Below are 26578 nucleotides of genomic sequence, written 5' to 3'. Positions count from 1 at the left end.
AGATTGACAGTTTTGCATTTCAATTTTATTCACCTACTGTCTACTTTCTCCATCACTGCGTAACTATATCGATTCCATAGCGTGACCGAATGTGTCGCTCTAGCCATTGTATCACGAAAAGAACACGCTGCAAACGTTTGAAATTATACCATCCACCTCATTTTATCATGGCTATATTTATCGCCGTATAGTGAGTTGAGATTCCAAGAAACTTGTGCAACTTTCAAACATCAGTCTTCCGGTTCAACACATGTGAACAGAACGGGGGAAGGGAGGGTGGGATGATGAGGGAAAAAAAGAGACTCGGTTGAAAGTAGATGGAGGAGTCACCTTCTTAGCTAAGTTCTTCGCTTTTCAAGCGCTCGGTGACAGCCTAACAGAGGGTGAAGCTGATGTGGTCTCGCCTTCGGTCCAAGGCTGTTTGAATACAGTGTATGCATCAAATAGGAGATTTTGACGCCTAATGCTGTTGTTAATCGGCATTTAAAAGTTTGAAAAAGATAATACGTAACATTCTAGATAAGCCCTTTCTACATAGAAGGCAGGTTTGTTACAATAAGCCGGTAACAGGCATAGAAGCATGACAATGGTGGAAATAAAACTTTTTAGTGCGGCCTTCTTTGTATCACAGTCCAGTTACTCTAAATGTCAGCGGTATCTTCCCTGAGGACTAGGGCCAGTCTCTGCCGAGGTTTTGCCATTCGACACTACGTTAAACCTCGGCGCACGTATGTTTTCATCGCCTGTTATTCTCGCCTTTATTTTTCGGATGAGGATCGTTTAACTAGACTCACATCGAGGAAATAGAACATTACGAAATCACTACGGATATTGTACCACTTTTCAAGGTTACGGAAAAGGACACTTCTTTGTTTGAAAGGATTTCTCATACAGTATTGTATTCAAACAGTGTGCTGAGCGTATTTGTTCGGATCGAATAAAACGTGGAATTGACACTGAATTGACGGCTGTTACACAAAATCTTTTTGACAACCCTGAGAAGCCATTACTTGGCCGTGGATCTATAGTTACTGACTACGTATTTAAACCAAAAACAATTTTAAAACATATAAGAACATTGAATACAGAGAACACCAGAAAATAAAATCAGCTCACAAAAAAGCTACTTCAACCTCCGATTAAATGTAAACCAAGTTCTCATTCCAAACATACAGCAAAGGTAGGTATAAATAGTTTATTTACCTACTTGTAGTTCTGATATTGCCTTAGTAACTTTATATGATATGTACATGCACACAGATATACAACACTGTATTCTCAAAAAGCGAATTTTAAATCGAGTGTCCAATTCCAAATTGATCACAACTGGATCACCAAACCCAAATTGATCACAACTGCCAATCGTCGAGCACTTTTCAATTGAGTATCGAAAATCCAAATCCAGTTGTGATGACAACTGCCAATCAGAAAAAAGGTTACCATGATTATTAGCCAATGAGAACACAGAGTAGAAACAGGCAACCTCCTTAAAGCGCGGGAAAACGCGAGTGACCAAGTCGTGTTTGGTTTTAGTTTTAAATTTGATTGGTTGAGATTGTGACACGAGTTTTCTGGACCAATCACACAACGAAGTGAAGCAAAACCAAAGCAATCCAGCATCACTTTTGATACTCAGTGTTGGAAATATACGAATGGCCCTACTCCACACTCGATCTTGATAAGGCTCGTACCTGATTGGTCAAGAGGGCGGCATAGGCTCGCTAAACCAATAACAGACTATAGTCAAGCTAAACCAATGCCCATGACTATATCCATGACTACTTTCGACACTCAATTGAAAATTTCTTTCATACTTTACAATATTACCATACAAAGACTAGTCTTAAAAGAATTCTGAACATGTCTAGTGATTAAGTCTCTTTATACTGACGCCGCATCGAGCTACTCATTAGGTCTGATCTGTATAGTTATTTTCTGTTGATTACCCAGGCATTTTCGTAATTTATTCTCAGTCATCGTCAGCATTTGTTCCAAAACTGAAACTGTCTGCAACAAAAGGCGGCGCAATGAATATCAGAGTATCTCCCTTACTCTAAAAAATATTTTCGCTTCAGCATAAGCTAATACATCTCCGTGTTGCATGAAATCTTTGCCTCGTCTCTGTACAACAAAAACCTCATATTAGACTGTTCGTGACCTTTTTCCCGACGAGGGCCACGGACTTGGTCACCAGTCGCTGTTTCAGAAATGAGGTCCATCTTGCGATCAGGTATTCCTTTTCCCAGGGGGAGGGGGGAGAGAGAAAGAGCAACTGTGGTGCTTCCATACCATCCCCCTTCCTCCCTCTCCCCCCCCCCAAACAAAGAAGAAGACCGCCTAATTCAGGCTAAATGAATCTATGCTTCTCAAAGACTGGTAAAAGGAACTAGCAAAAATTGAGTATGCGAAAGCTGTGTCCCCCGTTTCTAAGTCTTGTGTCTTGTTAAAGGAAGGGTGTTTTAAAATGGATATTGATCGATAGGTGATATGTGTAAGCTTTTCATTGGGCCACACCTTTTGCTCCTTTCCCCCTAGCACGGGTCCCTCTTCAACCCCTGGTATTCTCCCCTATAAATGGCAGCGTGATGGGGTCACTAACAGGAGTGCATCCCCCGTCCCCAACCCCCCCCCCCCGGCATTTGGTTTCCAAAACAATTCCCTGTTCACAAATTTTTCCACAACTAACCTGTGTGAGCACATCCAGCTGGCCAACAATGTGCTCCAGGGTTATGCTCAACTGTGGAGGAATATCTCTCCTTTCCAGGGGTGTGGTGAGGGCCCTGGCAGAGGCTGTGTAGCTGGAATGCCTCCCAAACCATCAGCCTCCCCTGAATCCCCCCTGCTACTTCATCTAATTTGCTCTGTCTCTGAAGAGTGAGAATTTGCAAGACAACATCTTGGTTAACTTGGCTCTTAAACTGAACCAAGTAAGGTGGAAGGGTTTCTCATGAACTTCACAGCTTAGCTATCAACTGATGCAATCTGGCATAGTCAAAAAAATAATCCTAAATAGCCTACTTCAGCCAAAGATGAGATTTTAATACAACAAAAAAGATAACTTACCATTACTCATGCAGCCATTCTTGTTGCACAGTAACACACTTTTGCAAATCAAACAAGTAAATTTATTCAAAATGCATTCAGTAAGATATCACTTCAACGATGGTCAACACTATTTGAACCTAAAGGAGAACTGTACTCAGTTCATGAGTACAGTGAAAAGTATCCTATAATATCAGTAATTCATTCAATCAATTTATATTTCATACTATTTAAAGGAACTTGTTCATGAAAACTCCTGCATGCATGGAATACCTAAATAGCAATTGCAACTTGATGCAATCAAAACACTCCTCAGTCTATAGACGGTTTCTAAATACATCTCAAATGCAATTCCTGCAAAAGCAAATAAGGTAGGTAGATGCCATGCTTTTATCTCCTTAAACGGAAACTAATAAAAGCGGTGCATTCAGGGAAATTAAGTTTGGGAAAGTAAAAATCACTGAAAAATCTTACTAAGGTGACAATCGTTATTTATCAATGGGGTTGGATATAGAGGGGGGGGGGGGAATCAGCTGTTGCCCACAGAGTTTCAAGCAGCTAACAAAAGGAGGCACACCAACAACTGACAGTCTTAAATGCAACCATTGCAGTAGACTGTGCTGCTCACATGCTGAACTTGCAGAGCATCAATGCCCCTAAAGCACTTAACTGTTTCTCAGTCAACATCACCTGCAATGGACTGCCAATGATGATTAAAGTGGACTATAGTAAATTGACTGCTAATGAGAAGAGAGATAAAAAATATTGCTCTCATCTTGATCACTCTCATTTTCTTGCCCCTCAGCCAGTTTGTTTGTTTTCACTGTCAGTTCTTATCACCTGCTCGTGTTATTTTCTTTTCATCTGGTTGGTCTATGAGATTTTTTAGGTTTTGGTTTTACACCCCCCCCCCCCCCCCCACACTTCCCAGATGGGATGTCAGTCCATTGCAGGTTACCCCCCAGCATTTCATCAGGTTTCCTTGACAGCAGTATCCATATATAATCCTGGGTGGAGAGAACCCTGTAAAAGTAGAGTGTCTCACCCAAGAACACAACACAGCAACATGTCCAAGTCTTGAACTCAGAGCTCTAGACATTTACCCCTCACTCCCTAACATTAGCATACATATTCTCCCTACTGTTCTCTAAACATTTCCTTAGGTGCTGACAAGGAGAATTTGATTAACAATCAAGAGGGTTTTTTAGTTTGTGATCATTTCCTACTTTCTCATGACCTTAATGTTTGATTCAGGGGTGATATTGAATGGAGAAATTAGATGCTAATCACTCCTAAGAGAACAGGTTAAGCTGCCATCTCATATTTAATCTTCTTATTTAATCTTATAATTTCCTATTTGATGAATTCACAGCTTGTCCAGACTTACCTTGGGAGCAGCCTCTTCAGGTGCAGTCCTTAGAGGGGGTCATGAGTATGGGGTGTGGGTACAGATGGGGATGCTGCTCTTTTTCTGTTGGAGTCACTAGCACTGAAAGCATCACAAAAAGCTATTTAACACACTACCAGTCACATGTAGGAGGCTTAAGCAGCTAAAAAATTAAAAACAAACAAACAAGAACAATCTTGAAGACAAAAATATCTGATATGTTTCAGAGAATTGACAAAAAAAATATTACATGTACATGCAATTTTCTATAAACAAAAGTGAAATTACATGAAAAAGCAATACTGGTAAATTTGATTTTGCTTTCTTAATCTTTTGTACACAGCAGTTCACAAAGAATCTTACACATGCAAACATCACTTGTCAGAAAATATCACACACTCAGGTGAATAGTGCTTTTCATGTGTACTGATTCCTTTGTTCAGAAGAGATCAGCAAGTACTATTCACTGCCAAGCAGGTGAAGAGACAAAATTAATTTCAACCATTTTTTGTTATATTGACAGAAATGAACTAATTTTTTTGGTTTCTGTATGGTATATATCAAAACAATTGTTCACCAAAGTGTTGGTGAATATTGGTGGATATTAACTGAGCCACAAAATGGCAAGGTAAATATCCACCATTGTTCACCTCCACTGAGGTGAAATACAATTGTTAATTATTTGTTTTAATTATGTTAGAAAGACAAGAAAAATGTTATAGGAATGATATGTTCAGTTCATAAGAATTTGTTTATTAAAAGATCAAATACAAAACTTAACTGCAACAACAAAAGTGGAAGGTTTTTTTTCAAATCACTGCTCACCTGAATTTTCAGCTACCTTTCTTCAAGTTCCTCTGGAATGAGAACTTCTTCTGCTACTTTGTTTATTGTATTGTCTAGCACCTGGAAGGTCAAACAGAAAGCTTAGCACTTACTCATTATCATTACAATTAAATTCTTGTCTCTGATATGCAAAATACAGGACATGTCACAGAAATGAAAAAAAAAGTGTTTACATGTGAATAAGAATTGAGTCATTGAGTAAGTTTATAGAGCAGTTCAATGATAAGAGCACAAAAATATGCATGTTAAACTTGTAGAGAATGCATCTAGACCTGACACAGACTGGTCTTGACAGACAAGCAAATACATCTCAAGTACAGTGTTTAAAATCCACCCCTATTCTAGGATGTCACAATCTGTCAAAACATGACCCTTAAATAATGTGAGAAAGTCTTATAGAATACAATTCACCTTAACTTTCACTAACTGCGCAAGCAAAATTGAAGAAGTGGAGAGAAAAAAAAAGCCTTAAATGACTTGTGATGAACTAAAAGATTTTCCTTCCACATTGTTTTGCATTACGTTACAAAAAAGAAAGAAGTTGGTGTTCCATAAAAAATAACCTTAAGGCTCTTTTCTAATCACCCCTCCAACTAATAACTGATAACCCTTAGAACCCTAAGAGTGACTAGCATCTAATTTCTCCTCACAATATCATCCCTGAATCACACATTAAGGTCATGAGAAACAGGAAATAATCACTGACTAAAGAAGCCCTTGATTGTTCAACAATTTCTCCTTGTCAGCACTTTAAGAAATGTAGAGCAAACAGTATGGAGAATATGCATACTGATGTTAGGGTGTAAAGGATTCACTCACCTTCACTGGTACAGCAGACTTGAGTTGAGCCTTTGCTCTACAGTTTGGACAGTCTTTTGAATGACTAAGTAGAAACAAGAAAAATAACTTCAATACTTTTTGCTTATTAACATGTCATTTTATTCTTCTAAGCACTCTTTCAATTATATCAATCAATACAATCACATTTGTGAATGAAACTGAAATAAAATTCTCAAATGTGATTGGTTAGAAGCTCAATTTAAGAACCAATAGGATAGAGTCCACACATTATGCCTTTGCAATTGAAGATTACACATCAATTGTATCAAGGTTCTTTTCTTTGCAAAAACAAGTGAACTAATAAGTTTTTATGAAATAATGATTCTGTTTGACCTATGACTATTTTGTTGTTTCTGAATCAAAACATTCTACTATTTTGTGTGGTTGAATAACTGCTGTCAAATCAATTTTCACATGACCCAACAGATTCACCTTAAACCTTTACACCTTAACATCACTGTGTATATTCTCTATACTGTTCTCTATATATACATTCCCAAAGGTGCTGACAAGGAGAATTTGTTTCACAATCAAATACTTCTTACGTTGCTGGTTGTTTCCTTTATTCTCACAACTTTAATGTGTGATTTAAGGGTGATATTGTAAGGAGAAATTAGATGCTAATCACCCTTAGAGGTTAAAAAGTTACAGATTAAGATGACTTTAGAACTAAAAAAATGCTCTGTGATGTCTCACCAAAGCCAGTCCCTGATACAACCAAAACAGAAAGTGTGTGAGCAAGGCAAAGTGTGTGCCAATACCATCAGTTCATGACAGATACAGCAAAGTAGCTCCTCATTTAAATCTTTCAAGCACTTCTTTGATCTGCTGTCATCTACTAAATGAAATAAAAATTTAACATGAGCCCTGGCTATGTAACCATTAATGCAATTGATAATAATTTTCTCCCAGACTTTTGTTGGAGGAATACTTGCAATTTTGATGGAGAATATACAAAGTCATGTAGCATTAAATCAAAAGTAAGAGGAGTATAACTGGGTACCAGATAATTTTCAGGGAAGCCTGATAAAATGCTGGGGGTAACCCACTAGTTGGGTCACTTTGCTTGCAAAAATACTTTATTTACTCTTTTTTATCAAAAGTGGCATTAAGGGCTTTTTTCTTCACATCCCTACAATAGACAGATGCCTTCAGTGGAGAGTTGCATCCTACATTTGTAACATTACATAAGATAAAGTTCAGTTTAATTCACTTCTTGGAGTTAAATGTACCTTCAGTGATGTTTACTTCTTCCTGTGGATCAGCTTTTTGATCAACTTCAAAACCCTGGGATTGGAAAAGAATATTCATGGTTTTGATACATGCCACAGAACACAATGTATAAATGATACCCTGAGAAATTGATAATCCTGATAAAATGTAAAATTCATCTCTTTTAACTCTTGGATTTTCAGAAGTGATTAAGTCTGTTACTTAATAATGTCCATATGCTACCCGGTAAATATTAGAATACATGGTACTAAAACTTATCCATAGAAGTTGCTTTCTTGATCTAATTATTTAAACAAAGTTTAGCCATTATTTCACAAGACCTCATCCTAAATAATCTTCAATTTAGCTGGAACTTTCATCTGAGCATTTGCTTTTGTGAACATTGTCAAGAGGGCCAAAAGCTGACAGTAAATGGAGATGACAATTTAATAAAATCAACAACCCTGTTATAGAGAAAGCCTTGGATCCACTGAATGTGTAAAACCATGGTTTGGGTTAGATCTCTTGAAATAACCTGTCCTTAGGGTCATAACCCTATAAATTTAATTTCAGTGGTAAAGATATAAGGTAAATTTGTTTTCTCTTTGCCTTTTCTTTAAAAATGATATAAAAAAATAGTAATTTGCCACTTGATAATCATTAAATCAGAAGCCCAAGTTTATCTACCTGCTTATCGTCCATGCTGCCTTTAGTCTTCTTTTCACATGGAGAACTGAAAATTACAAAAATATTAGAATTTTGACAGGCCCATCAACATTCACTAAGAAGTTCAGATTAGGTCTTGACACTTGGTCTTATTTTTAGCAGTCTGGAACTTGATTTTAGGAACACATACAACAAAATGGTTATGTTAAGGAGGTGTAATGAGTGGGAACCTGTTTCGGGAGATCCTGGTAACTTAAGAGGCCTGTACAGCTGTCTGTTTTCATTCAAGATGAGGGTTTCAGAAGTTATGAAATTATACAATACAACTATCAACAAAATATTAAAAATGAACTGGTTAGGGTGTTAGAATCTAAGATATGAAGATGCCCCTACACCTTTGGGGAAAATGTATATTTGACCCTTGGAAGAAAGATGATAGTCTTCATGTAAAATCACAAAATAATAAAAAACTGGGTATGATCTTGATCCCGCTTAAGAGTTACAGACAAAATAGTATCTGCTAAGGAAGTGAAAGAGACAAGAGGTTGTTGTAATTTCTATGATCTCAACCCACACCACCCCCTTGAAATTCTTCTCCAAAGTATTTATTTCTCTGTCTAGTACCCTACACTCCTTTTCTAGGTCAAGTGACCCTACTCTCCATCATTACTACCCCTACTTCTGAGTGTTATGTACCCACACCTCACTCCTTCACTTAGTGATACGGGCTTTTTCCGTTTGCTTCGCCTTCACACGCTTCCATCGCTTGTTCCTTCCCCAAGGGAGCCCACTTCTTCAGAATCATTCTGGCAGACCTCATTAAAAACATACACAAGCTCCGAATCCTAAGCTGACAAACTCTGTCCTTCTTTCGTTTTAACGCCAGCACCTCCAAAGACAACAACATCACCATCGCATAGGACAGCAGAGCTACGCTTTGTTTTGTTGACTAGCAGCCCGTTCAGTCCTTTACAATCAATTCTGAATTTTCCATTGCTGAAATGAATTTCAGCGTGAACACGACTGATCATTAAAGGAGATATCACACTGTCAATAACAACATCTGAATATTCATCACTGAGTCCGAGACGAGTGACAGTCGGTTTTAGCAAAATTTTTTCTGGTTGTAGAGATGGATCATAGCAATTCCCCTCGACCCTCTGCAGACGGAGCATTTTTCTCCTCTGTTTCAGTGTGCAAAAGCCTCTCATACCACTTCAAGATTCTTCCAGTGTTCTTGAAGTACTCTCCAAGCGGCCATTTTAACAGTACGACACGATATTCGGAAATCGTTCGGACAAGATCGGACAAGCTCGGGTGTAACTTCTCGTTAGCAAAATCAGGAATAGGGAAAAGGATAACGGATATGAGGAATGAATGTGAAAGTGATGTTTTGTTTTCTCGCGGATCTCTGTCACGCTCGCATCGCTCGTAGGCTCGAAACACGTAAACTGTGTTGATCAGCATGCAAAGTTTTGTACTTTTAATAGAGTTTAGATGTTTCCGAACCCAGTCTGTTCGGACAGTGTATGCACAAAATAGGGAATTTTTCCCCTTGATGCTGTCGTTGTGTGGCATCGTGAAAGTTTGAATATACAGCAAAGGTCGGTAATAATAGTTCATTAATTAATTAATCTGATTGCGGTTCTTATATTGCCATAGTAACTTTATATGATATGTACACACAGATATAAAACAGTGTATTCTTAAACTGGGTACCCAAAAGCCGTGTCCCCCGTTTCTAAGACTCGTGCCTTGTTGGAGGGAGGATGTTTTAAAATGGATATTGATCCGTGGTTGATATGTGTAAACTTTTCATTGGACCAAACTCTTTTGCTTCTTTCCCCCTGACATGGGTCCCTCTTCAACCCCTGGTATTCTCCTCAATGTGTGTTAGCATGATGGGGTCATTAACAGGAGTGCATCCCACCCCACCCCCAAGGCGCTTGGTTTCTAAAATACTTCCCTGTTCAGAAATGTTTGCACACCAAACGTGTTAGCACATCCAGCTAGCCCACAATGAGCTCCAGTGTCATGCTCAGTTGTGGAGGAATATCTCTTCTTTCCAGGGGTGTGGTGAGGGGAGGCTGTGTAACTGGAATGCCTCCCAAACCATCAGCTTCCCCAGTCCTCCCTGTTACTTCATCTAATTTGCTCTGTCTCTGAAGAATGAAAATTTGCAAGACAACATCTTGGTTAACTTTGCTCTTCAACTAAACCGAGTAAGGTGGAAGGATTTCTCGTGAACTTCAACTCTTAGCTTTCATTTGATGCTATCTGGCAAAGTCAAATAATAATTCTCAATAGCCTACTTCATCCAATGGAGAGTTTTAAGTACAACAAAAAAGATCATTTACCTATTATTCACAGTGTTGCACAGTAATACACTTTTGCAAATCAAACAAGTAAATTTATTCACAATGCATTCAGTAAGATATTTGTTTTAACAGTGGTCAATGCTATACAAACCTAAAGGATAAGCACCGTTGAACAGTTCATGAATATGGTGAAAAATATCCTATAGTATCAGTAATTCATTCGATCAATTTGCATTTTTATAATACTTAAAGAAACTTATTCTTAAAAATTCATCCATGTATGAAAAACCTAAATAGAAATGCTACCTTCATGCATTCAAAACACTTCTCACTCTTAAGATGATTTCTAACCACATTTTAGATGTAATTCCTCCAAAAGCAACTAAGTACTACGAAATTGTCAAATTGTTTACAGCTTAATCATGCAAGCCACTGTCCATGAGTGGTCATTAAAGAATTGGATGTAAAAGCATGCTCCATCTGACAAGTCAATTAATATTATCGAGCTCAACTATCAGTCTCCCAAAATATGCTCACGGAAGAGTCTACTTAAACCTGCTGAAAATATATAAAGTAAATAAGTAAAAATTATCAGCAACAATTAACACTACTCAGTACCACTGTGCAGTTACTTTGCAGAAATGTATATTTTGCCTTTAAAATACTCCTATGTCTTTAAGCGGTTATAGAGCTTATTCTCGTTTGAAATTGATTTCATGCTTTATCAAAACTATATTCTTGCACGTGATTGGTAATTACCAGCCCAATTTGAACACCAATAGGACTGTGTATGTATTGTGCTTGCGATTGGACAATTGAATAGAACAGTTGACATGTCATGCCGATGTAAGTAAACAGTTCTCATTATATGCACGCTCTGTTGATTTTTTTGTATTATCAAAAGTGGGGCAAAATTACTGAATACTGATTGGATAAGACAGAATGCATTTTTTCTTAAATCACTTGATGCTGATTGAGTCTTTTTGCTGTTGGTGGCAACCAGTTATTGATTGCAATTTAACTGAATGAAGCCTTGTGATGTTGGTAACTGTACTTTCAGAATCAAATGTTCATTGAATCTATTGGTCAGTTACATCTGTTTTGACATTAGTAGCAGTATTGAAAGGGCTAAATCATGTAGACATTGTGCGCAAATGCAATTCCCTCAAAGATTTTTCCCTTTATGTGATAAACAAGTAATCGCAAGCGCCCTCGGGCCAATGGGATCGGAAATACAAAACATATAACCAATGAGTGGTTGCTTTCTAAACTATTGATTGACAAATCTGACTCCCACTTTGCGGCCGTCTGATTTTGTCAATCACTAGTACGATTAGAGATCAGATTGGACACAAACAATCACATTACTGAAATGATGAATCAACAGTTCTTTGAACTCTCCAAAGAAAATTAGAAGGCAGGTTGCTGATTCTAGCCATTTTCTTTCCAATTCTCTTACGACAAATGACATGTCACAATTTTCCGTAAATTAATAAAATAATAAAACTCAAAGATATTTGCTAAAGGTTTACTTTTGAAAAATTGATTGTTGCTTTCAGAAATGGACGTTCATTTCAGAATGTAAACTTCTTTCCCGCGGAAGCCTGTGACCAAAATCCGATCATCTGACATTGGGGTAACACTCCAGGACAATCCAAATTGAATATTTGAACTTGTTTTTCCAGTGAAAGCTCCTTCCAGAGTAAACTGTTGAATGCGAATCTTCCTCGCATCATATACCAAAACGTTGTTATGTTTGTCAACACATAAACCATACGGCGTATGCATCTGTCCATCATCGTGTCCTTTTTCTCCAAATTTGTACAGAAATTGTCCTCTCTCATCAAACACTTTCACACAGTGATTATTCTTGTCAGTTACAAAGAACTTTTCCTTGTAACAAACGCAGCTGGTGGGATGATCCAGCCTTTCTGGGCCGTTGTCTCCAAACTTAAACATAGGTTCACCATCCATTGTAAACACCTGAATTCTGCTATTAGCAAACTCCGTTACAACGATAAAACGTCCATCACCTGTAATACAAACACCTACAGGAGACACAAACTCTCCATCTCCACTTCCCTCTTTGCCAAAGCTTTTCACAAAGTTCCCTGTCTGTACATTCAATTGCTGTATTCGGAGCTCATTACTTATGGGCTCCTGGTTACCGGTACTTTCAAGAAACAGGTCCCTGAACTTAATCTATGAAGATGGCCTTACCCCTACGGCGAAAATTTCTTTTTGACCCTTGGCAGAAGGATGATAATCTTTATGTAAAGTCAGTTAAACAAGATTGGGCTTTGATCTTGATCCTACTTCAGAGTTACAGACAAAATATTATCTGCTAATGAGGTGAAAGAGGCATCAGGTGTTGTTGTTGTTGTTGTTGTTTATTTCTGCATATTTCTATGATCTAAACTCACACCGCCCCCTTAAAAATTTTCCCAGAGTATTTACCTCTCTGTCTAGTACCCTGCACCCCTTTTTCTGGCTCAAGTGGCCCTATCTCCATCTTTACTACCCCTACCTCTCTATCACGTATCCATACCATAGTACTTCACTCGGTGATACAGGCTCCCATCGCTTGTTCCTTCCCCAAGGGAACCCAATTCATTCGGAATCATTCTGCGTTTCGGAAACCAGTCAGTTCGGACAGTGTATGCCCCAAACAAGAGATTTTGCCCCCTAATGCTGTTGTTGTTCGGCATTTGAAAGTTTGAAAAAGATAATATGTAACATTTCTAGATAAGCCCTTTCTACATAGAGGGCAGATTTGTTACATTAATTCGGTGACAGGCATGGAAGCATGACAGTGGTGTAAATAAAACTTTTTTATTCGGCCTTCTTTGTATCACAGTTCAGTTACTCTAAATGTAAATGGTAGGTTCCCTCAGCACTAGGCCTAGTCTCTGCCGAGATTTTGCCATTCGACACTACGTTAAATCTCAGCGCACGTGTGTTTTCATCGCTTGTTATTTTCGCTTTTATTTTTCGGATGAGGATCGTTTAACTAGACTTACATCGAAGAAAAAGAATATTACGCAACCATTACGGATATTGTAGCACTTTTCAAGGTTACGGAAAAGGACACTTACTTGTTTGAAAGGATTTATCATACAGCATTGTATTCGAACAGTGTGCAGAGCGTAGTTGATTGGATCGAATAAAACGTGATATTGATACTAAATTGACGACTGTTACACAAAATCTTTTTGACAACCCTGAGAAGGCATTACATGGCCGTGGGTTGATACAAATTTATCCTCGAGTGTCGACAACATCTCTCTTTTGTGAGAGATATTATAAACTCGTATCCACCAGCGGACAAATAACGTTCTGTTTAATCTAGGTCTAAAGTTACTGAATACGTATTTAAACGAAAAACAATTTTAAAACACATAAGAACATTGAATACAGAGAACACCAGCAAATAAAATCAGCTAATAGAAAAGCTACTTCAACCTCCGACTAAATGTAAAACAAGTTCTCATTCCAAACATACAGCAAAGGTAGGTAAAAATATTTTATTAATCTACTTGTAGTTCTGCCATTGACTTAGTAACTTTATGTGATATTCACACACAGATATAAAACACTGTATTGTCAAAAAGCGCATTTCAACTGAGTGTCCTACAACTCAATCCAAAGTGATCACAACTGCCAATCATCGAGCACTTTTCAATTCAGTATCGAAAAACCAAAACCAAGGTAATCACAACTGCCAATCAGAAAAAAGGTTCCCATGATTATTAGCCAATGAGAACTCAGAGTAGAAACAGCCAACCCCCTTAAAGCGCGGGAAAACGCGAGTGATCAGGTCGTGTTTGGTCTTAGGTTTACATATGATTGGTTAAGATTGTGACGCGAGTCTTTCTGAGTTTCTGTGGACCAACCTTTTTCCCGACGGGAGCCATGGACTTGATAGCTAATTGCTGTTTCAGAAATGAACCTCATCTCGCGACCAGGTATTCCTTTTTCTAGGGGGCGGGGGGGGGGGGGGGGGGGAGAGAAAGAGCAACTATAGTGCTTCCCCACCATCATTTCCCTCCCTCCCCCCCCCCCCCACCCCCGGCACCTGATCCAGGCTAAAGGAAGGGTGTTTTAAAATGGATATTGAGTAATAGCTGATAGGTGTAAACTTTTCATCAGGCCACACCCTTTCGCTCCTTTCTCCCTAACATGGGTCCCCTTCAACCCCTAGTATTCTCCCCGATGAATAACAGCGTGATGGGGTCATTAACAGGAGTGTATCCCCCGTCCCCAACCCCAGGGCTCTTGGTTTCTAAAATAATTCCTTGTTCAGAAATGTTTCCACAACAAAAGACTGCGTAAGCACACCCAGCTGGCCCACAATTTACTCCAGTGTTATGCTCAGTTGTAGAGGAATATCTCTTCTTTCTACGGGGTGTGGTGAGGGGAGGCTGTGTAGCTGGAATGCCTCCCAAACCATCAGCCTCCCCAGTCCTCCCTGTTACTTCATCTGATTTTCTCTGTCTCTGAACAATCAAAATGTGCAATACAACATCTTGGTTAACTTGGCTCTTAAACTGAACCAAGTAAGGCAGAAGGGGTTCTTGTAAACTATACATCTTAGCTTTCAACTGATGCAATCTGGCAAAGTCAAAAATAATCCTAAATACCCTTCTTCATCCAAAGAAGAGTTTTTAGGACAGCAAAAAGATAATTAATCTATTACTCATGCAGCCATTCTTGTTGCACAGTAACACACGTTTGAAAATCAAACAAGTAAATTTATTCACAATGCTGTCAATAAGATATTTGTTTTATCGATGGTCAATGCTATAGAAACTTAAAGGATAAGCACTTTAGAACAGTTCATGAATACATTGGAAAATATCCTGTAATATCTGTAATTCATTCAATCAATCGACACTTTTAATACTTAAAGGAACTTATTAATGAAAACTCATGCATGCATAAAATACCTAAATAGAAATGCAAACTTGATGCATTCAAAACACTCCTCAGTCTTTAGACGGTTTCTAATAACAATTTAAATGTTATTCCTCCAAAAGTAACGAAGCACTACGAAATTGTTGAATTGTTTACAGCTTAATCATGCAAGCTGCTGTCAATGTGTTACTTTAAAAATTTGATACAAAGGCATGCTTCATTTGATGAGAGAATTACTATTATTTAACTTAACCAAAACTCTACCAAAATATACTCTGGGAAAAGTCTACTACATGCTGGAAAAATGCAAAGTTGATAAGTAAAATGTATCATCCGCAATTTACATTAATCAATGCCACTGTACATTTATTTTGCAGAAATGTGTTTTTTTTTCCTTAATAATACTCCTAAATCTTTGAGCGGTTACAAAGCTTAATCTCGTTTGAAATCGATTTTGTGGTCTGTCAAAACTATAACAAAATTCCGGCATGTGATTGGTTATCGCCAGCTCGATTTGAGCACCAATTGGACAGTGCAGATGTCATGTTTGTAACTGGACAATTGAATAGAACAGTTGACATGTCATGCCTGTGTAAATGGACAATGCGTGTCATATGCAAGCGCTGTTGTCGCGCATTTCGGCGACTGAACCGTTGTCTTTTCGTGAAAACGTATAACCGATGTCTAGTTTCTTTTTTAAAATGGTGATTGACAAATGGGACTCCCCGTTCGTAGTCGTCCGATTTTGTCAATCACTCGTATGGTTATAGACCGAATTGGACTCCACTCAGTCCTATTACTATAATTTAATAAAAGCTCACACAATCACATTTCTGAAGTGATGAATCAACAATTCTTTGAAACTGTCCTTGAAAAATTAGAAGGCAAGTTGCTGATTCTAGCCATATTCTTTCAAGTTCTCTATTGACACGTGACATGTCACAGTTTTCCGTAAATTAATAAAACAATAAAACTTACAGATATTCGAAAACTTTCAAAAATGGGCATTCATTTCAGAATGTAAACTTCTCCATTTTCGCAGTCTGTGACCACAATCCGATCATCTAGCATTGGTGTGACACTCTTCAGCCATCGAAACTGAATATTTGAACTTGTCTTTCCAGTGAAAGTTCCTTCCAATGTAAACTGTTGAACTCGATTATTTCTACAATCACATAAGAAAACGTTATTATGTTTGTCAACACATAAGCCATACGGCTCATTCATCTGTCCATCACCGTTTCCTTTTTCTCCAAACTTGTACAAAAACTGTCCTCTCTCATCAAACACTTTCACACAGTTATTATAAGGGTCAGTTACCATGAACTTTTCCTCGTAACAAACGCAGCTGAGTGGAAGACGCAGCCTTTCTGGACCGCTCTCTCCAAACTTAAACACAGGTTCACCATCCATTGTAAACACCTGAATTCTGCTGTTATTAAAATCCGCTACAACGATAAAACGTCCGTCACTTGTAATACAAACACTTATTGGAATGTTAAACTTTCCATCTCCACTTCCCTTTTTTCCAAAGCTTTTCACAAAGTTCCCTGTCTGTACATTCAACTGCTGTATTCGGTGATTACCTTTATCAGCCACCAGAATCTCGTCATTGTTGAGGAATGTGACGTCAGCTGGAGCCTTTAATTGTCCATCCTTGTCTCCATAAGAACCAATTTTTCGCACAAACTTTCCTGTCTCATCAAATACCAGGATACGATGACCGCCACGATCAGCCACAGCAATAACACCTTTACTGTTCACAGCAATGCCGGCTGGATCTCGGAGCATTTCTCCATGTAAGTCCAACTTGCCTACAACATTTAACTCTCGTGCATTGACCAGAATAGCAAATGGACTCTTGGCAAGTTTCTGTCCATTTATCTTTAATTCTATTTTATAAGTACCTGGTACTTTCGCTACAAATTTTGCTTGGAAATTTCCATCTTTTTTTTCACTCGTCACCAAACTCCTCACCTGATCCGCAGGGTCTATGTGTATTTCAACACGATCTGTGTGCTGAGTGTTTCTGATTTCTCCTTCGCTTGATTTGAGACAAATTAGTAGCTCTGCCTCTACACCAGCTTGGAAATTCTGATCCAGTCCTTCCACGGTCGATCCTTGCACATCTGTCTTGCTGAATTTCGTAAATCCCAGACTCAAACTCTCTGGTTCACATGTCGACACAAACTCCACACACGAGCTAACCGGAAGTGCAGGCATTGTGGTCTCGATGAGGTCTTTGATTCGTTCTTCTACATTTTTCTTGATTAGCATTATGTCTGAACTTGAGCTTCTCTCAACCAGGTTGTTACTGAACTCAAATGCTTGGTCAAGTTGCTTTTCGAAAGAGACAACCGATGCTTTTCCAGAATGTAATTTCTCAATCCTTGACACGCGAGTCTTCTCTAGGGCAGTAATGGCTTCACGTTCCAGTTGGCGAAGCTTTCCCATCATCTGTTCGGTTGCTTGGGAGACTTGGCGTTTAGCTGTGGTAATGTTCGTTTCCAACTCATTTTCCGTGTTTTCAAATTCACGAATAACACCTCGGCAGACCTCCTTCATCTCTTTGACCAGCTTTGCTCTGGCAATGATGTTTGCTTTTTCATCGTCCGCTGCCTTTTCAAGCGGAACAACATCGTGGCTCTTGTGATCAGTGGCGATGCAAATCTGACACACGCAACTTTGACAGCCCACACAGAAAAACTTTGTCACTTCTTTCTCGTGATACTTAACGGAGCAAAATGACTGCCGTTTCAACAACGCCTCGTAGTCTGTGGCTTGAAACTGTCGCACTGGTGTGACTTTGTGTCCTTGAAACAAAGTTTCTCGAAACACTTCGTGTGCTTTCACACATTCTGGGCACATAAACTTCTCGCAATCAAAGCAGTAGTTGATCTCAGCGCTCTTCTTCTGGCATGTACTACAGCTGATTTCATTTCCCTCGCCGCTGCGTCGAACGGCGAGAAGACTCAACAAACTGTTGTGCAGAAAACTGCTGGGCAGATTATCAAAACGCTTTCCTTCAGGGATGCCAATTTGTGCCTGACACTCGGGGCATCGATAAAACCCTTGTTTTTGGCTCGTTAGTGCATGTCTCTCCAGGCATTCACAGCAGAACGTATGAAGACAAGCAATGGTCTTCGGTTTGGTGTAAGTATCCAAACAAATCGAGCATGTTACATGCTCCTTGAGGTTTTTTAGAAGCGACTCCATCACGAATTGCTGAGTAAAACACAGCCCTATTTTGTTTGAGATTCCGAGAAACTGAACTTGGATTAGCATTCTATTTAAAGCAGCGAAGCAGATCTCTGTAGGATCGCGTGATTGACAGTTTTTAATTACAATTTTATTCACCCATTGTTTACTTTCTCTCTCACTGCGTAGTAAAATCGATTTCATAGCGTGACCGAATGTGTCGTTCTAGCCACTGTATCACGAAATACACTACGCTGGGAATGTTTGTTCATGTACCATCAACCTCATTTATCATAGCTACATTTACCGCAGTTTAGTGAGTTTGGGATTCCGAGAAACTTTTTTGATTCCACACGAAAATTATCAGAGAGGTTTTGTGGAAGCGTCTCCATCACGAATTGCAGAGAGAAACACACCCTGTTTTGTTTGAGATTTCAAGAAACTGAATTCTATTTAAAGCAGCGAGTTAGATCTCTTAAGAACCATGTGAGCTTCTCGCAGAGATTGACAGTTTTGCATTTCAATTTTATTCACCAACTGTCTACTTTCTCAATCACTGCGTAATTATATCGATTTCAGAGCGTGACCGAAGGGATCGCTCTTGCCATTGTATCACGAAAAGAACACGCTGCGAACGTTTGAAATTATACCATCCACCTCATTTTATCATGGCTATATTTATCGCCGTTTAGTGAGTTGAGGTTCCAAGAAACTTGTTTGACACAGTTTTTTATTAAAAAGCAGCGAATCGGATCTCTTTGGAGAAATCTCGTGCTCTCCCGAGCGGTATTTGATAGCTTCAGTTTTTTATTTCGATGTTTCTTAACTTTTTGAAAGGGAGCGCGAGAGAGTAACACTAAGCAGATGTGCAGTCACGATTAGAAATTCCGTGACATTGACGGAAAGGTCACTAAAATCTGCTTTCTTATGAGAAGGGAGACTAGCTCTCTAAAGGTTATAACTTATTTTGATTCGTTTGCGTGTCGCATTTGGTGCGGATCATGGATTAGGATCAACGTCAGAGAAACAACGAACCTACCCCTCCCTTCACCCCAAAACAGTCAACCTATAATAGGTCCGGGTTAATGTTGAGTTAGGGAGGGGTAGGTACACAGATACTCGGAAAGCCAACCACTTTTTGCAGAAATAGTGTTAACAAAATGTAGGTGAAAGTTAAAAAAAAAAAAACGCTCTGCTGCAGTTCTTCTCTGCCACACTATTTTCATTTTATTCTTGTGACCATGCAACTTTCAAACATCAGTCTTCCGGTTCAACACATGCGAACAGAACGGGGGAAGGGAGGGTGGGATGATGAGTGAAAAAAAGAGACTCAGTTGAAAGTAGATGGAGGAGTCACCTTCTTAGCTAAGTTCTTCTCTTTTCAAGCGTTCGGTGACAGCCTAACAGAGGGTGAAGCTGATGTGGTCTCGCCTTCGGTCCAAGGCTGTTTGAATACAGTGTATGCATCAAATATGAGATTTTGACCCCTAATGCTGTTGTTAATCGGCATTTAAAAGTTTGAAAAAGATAATACGTAACAATCTAGATAAGCCCTTTCTACATAGAAGGCAAGTTTGTTACAATAAGCCGGTAACAGGCATAGAAGCATGACAATGGTGGAAATAAAACTTTTTAGTGCGGCCTTCTTTGTATCACAGTCCAGTTACTCTAAATGTCAGTGGTATCTTCCCTGAGGACTAGGGCCAGTCTCTGCCGAGGTTTTGCCATTCGACACTACGTTAAACCTCGGCGCACGTATGTTTTCATCGCTTGTTATTCTCGCCTTTATTTTTCGGATGAGGATCGTTTAACTAGACTCACATCGAAGAAATAGAACATTACGAAATCATTACGGATATTGTACCACCTTTCAAGGTTACGGAAAAGGACACTTGCTTGTTTGAAAGGATTTCTCATACAGTATTGTATTCAAACAGTGTGCTGAGCGTATTTGTTCGGATCGAATAAAACGTGGAATTGACACTGAATTGACGGCTGTTACACAAAATCTTTTTGACAACCCTGAGAAGCCATTACTTGGCCGTGGATCTATAGTTACTGACCACGTATTTAAACCAAAAACAATTTTAAAACATATAAGAACATTGAATACAGAGAACACCAGAAAATAAAATCAGCTCACAAAAAAGCTACTTCAACCTCCGACTAAATGTAAACCAAGTTCTCATTCCAAACATACAGCAAAAGTAGGTATAAATAGTTTATTAATCTACTTGTAGTTCTTGTATTGCCTTAGTAACTTTATATGATATGTACACACAGATATACAACACTGTATTCTCAAAAAGCGAATTTCAATCGAGTGTCCAAATCCAAATTGATCACAACTGGATCACCAAATCCAAATTGATCACAACTGCCAATCGTCGAGCACTTTTCAATCGAGTATCGAAAAACCAAATCCAGTTGTGATGACAACTGCCAATCAGAAAAAAGGTTACCATGATTATTAGCCAATGAGAACACAGAGTAGAAACAGGCAACCTCCTTAAAGCGCGGGAAAACGCGAGTGACCAAGTCGTGTTTGGTTTTAGTTTTACATTTGATTGGTTGAGATTGTGACACGAGTTTACTGGACCAATCACACAACGAAGTGAAGCAAAACCAAATCAATCCAGCATCACTTTTGATACTCAGTTGGAAACTGCTCTAATAAAGGAAATATAATAAAATGCCAAAGATAACTCAAAGAAAAAAACTGGCAAAGAGCCTGACGCGTTGGAAATATACGAATGGCCCTACTCCACACTCGATCTTGATAAGGCTCGTACCTGATTTGTCAAGAGGGTGGCATAGGCTTTCTAAACCAATAACATACTAAAGTCAAGCTAAACCAATGCCCATGACTATATCCATGACTACTTTCGTTTCATAGTTTACAATATTACCATACAAAGACTAGTCTTAAAAGAATTCTGATCATGTCTAGTGATTAAGTCTCTTTATACTGACGCCGCATCGCGCTACTCAGTAGGTCTGATCTGTAGAGTTATTTTCTGTTGATTACCCAGGCATTTTCGTAATTTATTCTCAGTCATCGTCAGCATTTGTTCCAAAATTGAAACTGTCTGCAACAAAAGGCGGCGCAATGAATATCAGAGTATCTCCCTTACTCTAAAAAATATTTTTCGCTTCAGCATAAGCTAATACATCTCCGTGTTGCATGAAATCTTTGCCTCGTCTCTGTACAATAAAAACCTCATATTAGACTGTTCGTGACCTTTTTCCCGACGAGGGCCACGGACTTGGTCACCAGTCGCTGTTTCAGAAATGAGGTCCATCTTGCGATCAGGTATTCCTTTTCCCAGGGGGAGGGGGGAGAGAGAAAGAGCAACTGTGGTGCTTCCATACCATCCCCCTTCCTCCCTCCCCCCCCCCCAAACAAAGAAGAAGACCGCCTAATTCAGGCTAAATGAATCTATGCTTCTCAAAGACTGGTAAAAGGAACTAGCAAAAATTGAGTACGCGAAAGCTGTGTCCCCCGTTTCTAAGTCTTGTGTCTTGTTAAAGGAAGGGTATTTTAAAATGGATATTGATCGATAGGTGATATGTGTAAGCTTTTCATTGGGCCACACCTTTTGCTCCTTTCCCCCTAGCACGGGTCCCTCTTCAACCCCTGGTATTCTCCCCTATGAATGGCAGCGTGATGGGGTCACTAACAGGAGTGCATCCCCCGTCCCAACCCCCCCCCCCCCGCCAAGGCTCTTGGTTTCCAAAACAATTCCCTGTTCACAAATTTTTCCACAACTAACCTGTGTGAGCACATCCAGCTGGCCAACAATGTGCTCCAGAGTTATGCTCAACTGTGGAGGAATATCTCTCCTTTCCAGGGGTGTGGTGAGGGCCCTGGCAGAGGCTGTGTAGCTGGAATGCCTCCCAAACCATCAGCCTCCCCTGAATCCTCCCTGCTACTTCATCTAATTTGCTCTGTCTCTGAAGAGTGAGAATTTGCAAGACGACATCTTGGTTAACTTGGCTCTTAAACTGAACCAAATAAGGTGGAAGGGTTTCTCATGAACTTCACATCTTAGCTATCAACTGATGCAATCTGGCAAAGTCAAAAAAATAATCCTAAATAGCCTACTTCATCCAAAGATGAGATTTTAATACAAAAAAAAAGATAACTTACCATTACTCATGCAGCCATTCTTGTTGCACAGTAACACACTTTTGCAAATCAAACAAATAAATTTATTCAAAATGCATTCAGTAAGATATCACTTCAACAATGGTCAACGCTATCTGAACCTAAAGGAGAACTGTACTCAGTTCATGAGCACAGTGAAAAGTATCCTATAATGTCAGTAATTCATTCAATCAATTTATATTTCATACTATTTAAAGGAACTTGTTCATGAAAATTCCTGCATGCATGGAATACCTAAATAGCAATTGGAACTTGATGCAATCAAAACACTCCTCAGTCTATAGACGGTTTATAAATACATCTCAAATGCAATTCCTGCAAAAGCAAATAAGGTGGGTAGATGCTATACTTTTATCTCCTTAAACAGAAACTAATAAAAGCGGTGTATTCAGGGAAATTGAAGTATGGGAAAGTAAAAATCACTGAAAAATCTTACTAAGGTGACAATCGTTATTTATCAATGGGGTTGGATATAGAGGGGGGGGGAATCAGCTGTCTCCAAAAGAGTTTCAAGCAGCTCACAAAAGGAGGCACACCAACAACTGACAGTCTTAAATGCAACCATTGCAGTAGACTGTGCTGCTCACATGCTGAACTTGCAGTGCATCAATGCCCCTAAAGCACTTAACTGTTTCTCAGTCAACATCACCTGCAATGGACTGCCGATGATGATTAAAGTGGACTATAGTAAATTGACTGCTAATGAGAAGAGGGATAAAAAAATATCGCTCTCATCTTGATCACTCTCATTTTCTTGCCCCTCAGCCAGTTTGTTTGTTTTCACTGTCAGTTCTTATCACCTGCTCGTGTTATTTTCTTTTCATCTGGTTGGTCTATGAGAGTTTTTAGGTTTTGGTTTTACATCCCCCCCCCCCTTCCCAGATGAGATGTCGGTCCATTGCAGGTTACCCCCCAGCATTTCATCAGGTTTCCTTGACAGCAGTATCCATATATAATCCTGGGTGGAGAGAACCCTGTGAAAGTAAAGTGTCTCACCCAAGAACACAACACAGCAACATGTCCAAGTCTTGAACTCAGAGCTCTAGACATTTACCCCTCACTCCCTAACATTAGCATACATATTCTCCCTACTGTTCTCTAAACATTTCCTTAGGTGCTGACAAGGAGAATTTGATTAACAATCAAGAGGGTTTTTTTAGTTTGTGATCATTTCCTACTTTCTCATGACCTTAATGTTTGATTCAGGGGTGATATTGAAAGGAGAAATTAGATGCTAATCACTCTTAAGAGAACAGGTTAAGCTGCCATCTCATTTTCTTATTTAATCTTATAATTTCCTATTTAATGAATTCACAGCTTGTCTTGTTACCTTGGGAGCAGCCTCTTCGGGTGCAGTCCTTGGAGGGGGTCATGAGTATGGGGTGTGGGTACAGATGGGGATGCTGCTCTTTTTCTGTGGGAGTCAGTAGCACTGAAAGCATCGCAAAAAGCTATTTAACACACTACCAGTCACATGTAGGAGGCTTAAGCAGCTAAAAAATTAAAAACAAACAAACAAGAACAATCTTGAAGACAAAAATATCTGATATGTTTCAGAGAATTGACAAAAAATATTACATGCAATTTTCTATAAACAAAAGTGAAATGACATGAAAAAGCAATACAGGTAAATTTGATTTTGCTTTCTTAATCTTTTGTACACAGCAGTTCACAAAAATCTTACACATGCAAACATCACTTGTCAGAAAATATCACACAGGTGAATAGTGCTTTTCATGTGTACTGATTCCTTTGTTCAGAAGAGATCAGCAAGTAATATTCACTGCCAAGCAGGTGAAGAGACAAAATTAATTTCAACCATTTTTCGTTATATTGACAGAAATGAACTAATTTTTTTTGGTTTCTGTATGGTATATATCAAAACAATTATTCACCAAAGTGTTGGTGAATATTGGTGGATATTAACTGAGCCACAAAATGGCAAGGATAATTATTCACCATTGTTCACCTCCACTGAGGTGAAATACATTTGTTAATTATTTGTTTTAATTATGTTAAAAAGACAAGAAAAATGTCATAGGAATGATATGTTCAGTTCATAAGAATTTGTTTATTAAAAGATCAAATACAAAACTTAACTGCAACAACAAAAGTGGAAGGTTTTTTTTCAAATCACTGCTCACCTGAATTTTCAGCTGCCTTTCTTCAAATTCCTCTGGAGAATGTATTGTCTAGCACCTGGAAGGTCAAACAGAAAGCTTAGCACTTACTCATTATCATTACAATTAAATTCTTGTCTCTGATATGCAAAATACAGGACATGTCACAGAAATGAAAAAAAAATTGTTTACATGTGAATAAGAATTGAGTCATTGAGTAAGTTTATAGAGCAGTTCACTGATAAGAACACAAAAATATGCATGTTAAACTTGTAGAGAATGCATCTAGACCTGACACAGACTGGTCTTGACAGACAAGCAAATACATCTCAAGTAGTGTTTAAAATCCACCCCTATTCTAGGATGTCACAATCTGTCAAAACATGACCCTTAAATAATGTGAGAAAGTCTTATAGAATACAATTCACCTTAACTTTTACTAACTGCGCAAGCAAAATTGAAGTGGAGAGAAAAAAAAAGCCTTAAATGACTTGTGATGAACTAAAAGATTCTCCTTCCACATTGTTTTGTATTACCTCACAAAAAAGAAAGAAGAAGTTGGTGTTAGATAAAAAATAACCTTAAGGCTCTTTTCTAATCCCCCGTCCAACTGATAACCCTTAGAACCCTAAGAGTAACAAGCATCTAATTTCTCCTTACAATATCATCCCTGAATCACACATTAAGGTCATGAGAATAAAGGAAATAATCACTGACTAAAGAAGCCCTTGATTGTTCAACAATTTCTCCTTGTCAGCACTTTAGGAAATGTAGAGCAAACAGTATGGAGAATATGCATACTGATGTTAGGGTGTAAAGGATTCACTCACCTTCACTGGTACAGCAGACTTGAGTTGAGCCTTTGCTCGACAGTCTTTTGAATAACTAAGTAGAAACAAGAAAAATAATAATGGGGATTGTTTCCTTTATTCTTGCTACTAAGGGTGATATTGTAAGGAGAAATTAGATGCTAATCACCCTTTGGGGTTAAAAAGGTTACAGGTTAAGATGACTGTAGAACTAAAAAAATGCTCTGTGATATGTCTCACCAAAGCCAGTCCCTGATACAACCAAAACAGAAAGTGTGTGAGCAAGGCAAAGTGTGCGCCAATACCATCAGTTCACGACAGATACAGCAAAGTAGCTCCTCATTTAAATCTTTCAAGCACTTCTTTGATCTGCTTTCATCTACTAAATGAAATAAAAATTTAACATGAGCCCTGGCTATGTAACCATTAATGCAATTGATAATAATTTTCTCCCAGACTTTTGTTGGAGGAATACTTGCAATTTTGATGGAGAATATACAAAGTCATGTAGCATTAAATCGAAAGTGAGAGGAGTATAACTGGGTACTGGATAATTTTCAGGGAAGCCTGATGAAATGCTGGGGGGGGGGGTAACCTTGTGATGAGCTGATATCCCATCTAGGGGGGGAGTGGTGAAACTCCTAGTTGCTTCATGCTAAGGAAGCCAGAATAATCTCCCACTAGTTGGGTCACTTTGCTTGCAAAAATACTTTATTTACTCTTTTTTATCAAAAGTGGCATTAAGGGCTTTTTTCTTCACATCCCTACAATAGACAGATGCCTTCAGTGGAGAGTTGCATCCTACATTTGTAACATTACATAAGATAAAGTTCAGTTTAATTCACTTCTTGGAGTTAAATGTACCTTCACTGATGTTTACTTCTTCCTGTGGATCAGCTTTTTGATCAACTTCAAAAACCTGGGATCGGAAAATAATATTAATGGTTTTGGTACATGCCACAGAACACAATGTACTACACTGAATGATACCCTGAGAAATTGATAATCCTGATAAAATGTAAAATTCATCTCTTTTAACTCTTGGATTTTCAGAAGTG

General features: G+C 38.7%; 2 protein-coding genes and 3 long non-coding RNA genes across 6 annotated transcripts; all 5 read right to left on the bottom strand.

Annotated features, from left to right (window-relative positions):
* Positions 1 to 748: 748 nt before the first annotated feature.
* LOC136277073 (uncharacterized) lies at positions 749 to 5337 on the bottom strand. Its single transcript, XR_010715773.1, has 4 exons — positions 5255 to 5337; positions 4430 to 4531; positions 2687 to 3193; positions 749 to 2007 (listed from the first exon to the last, which is right to left on the bottom strand). It is a non-coding gene; the product is annotated as an uncharacterized lncRNA (long non-coding RNA).
* Positions 5338 to 6817: 1480 nt separating this feature from the next.
* On the bottom strand, positions 6818 to 9256 carry LOC136276987 (uncharacterized). The gene is made up of 4 exons (XR_010715709.1): positions 8696 to 9256; positions 8015 to 8060; positions 7348 to 7402; positions 6818 to 6953 (listed from the first exon to the last, which is right to left on the bottom strand). It is a non-coding gene; the product is annotated as an uncharacterized lncRNA (long non-coding RNA).
* Positions 9257 to 11880: 2624 nt separating this feature from the next.
* LOC136284221 (protein lin-41-like) lies at positions 11881 to 12935 on the bottom strand. Its single transcript, XM_066174072.1, has 2 exons — positions 12850 to 12935; positions 11881 to 12484 (listed from the first exon to the last, which is right to left on the bottom strand). Exons 1-2 carry the CDS (start codon positions 12933 to 12935, stop codon positions 11881 to 11883), a joined length of 690 nt encoding a protein of 229 aa, XP_066030169.1.
* A 2219-nt stretch (positions 12936 to 15154) lies between these two features.
* On the bottom strand, positions 15155 to 18460 carry LOC136277069 (E3 ubiquitin-protein ligase TRIM71-like). Its single transcript, XM_066158717.1, has one exon. The coding sequence runs from the start codon at positions 18439 to 18441 to the stop codon at positions 16234 to 16236; it is 2208 nt and encodes a 735-aa protein (XP_066014814.1). The 5' UTR covers positions 18442 to 18460; the 3' UTR covers positions 15155 to 16233.
* A 2194-nt stretch (positions 18461 to 20654) lies between these two features.
* LOC136277061 (uncharacterized) lies at positions 20655 to 25898 on the bottom strand. 2 transcript variants are annotated; one of them, XR_010715769.1, is made up of 5 exons: positions 25761 to 25898; positions 24736 to 24790; positions 22574 to 24084; positions 22197 to 22377; positions 20655 to 21512 (listed from the first exon to the last, which is right to left on the bottom strand). It is a non-coding gene; the product is annotated as an uncharacterized lncRNA (long non-coding RNA). The 2 variants fall into 2 exon arrangements; XR_010715768.1 differs by lacking the exon at positions 25761 to 25898 and having other exon boundaries at positions 22574 to 24023; positions 24736 to 25049.
* Positions 25899 to 26578: the final 680 nt, after the last annotated feature.

This window comes from Pocillopora verrucosa, chromosome 11, assembly GCF_036669915.1.
Source record: "Pocillopora verrucosa isolate sample1 chromosome 11, ASM3666991v2, whole genome shotgun sequence".
NCBI classification, from domain to species: domain Eukaryota; kingdom Metazoa; phylum Cnidaria; class Anthozoa; order Scleractinia; family Pocilloporidae; genus Pocillopora; species Pocillopora verrucosa.
The sequence above is the reverse complement of the archived record's forward strand: the minus strand, read 5'-3'. Positions and strand labels throughout refer to the sequence as shown.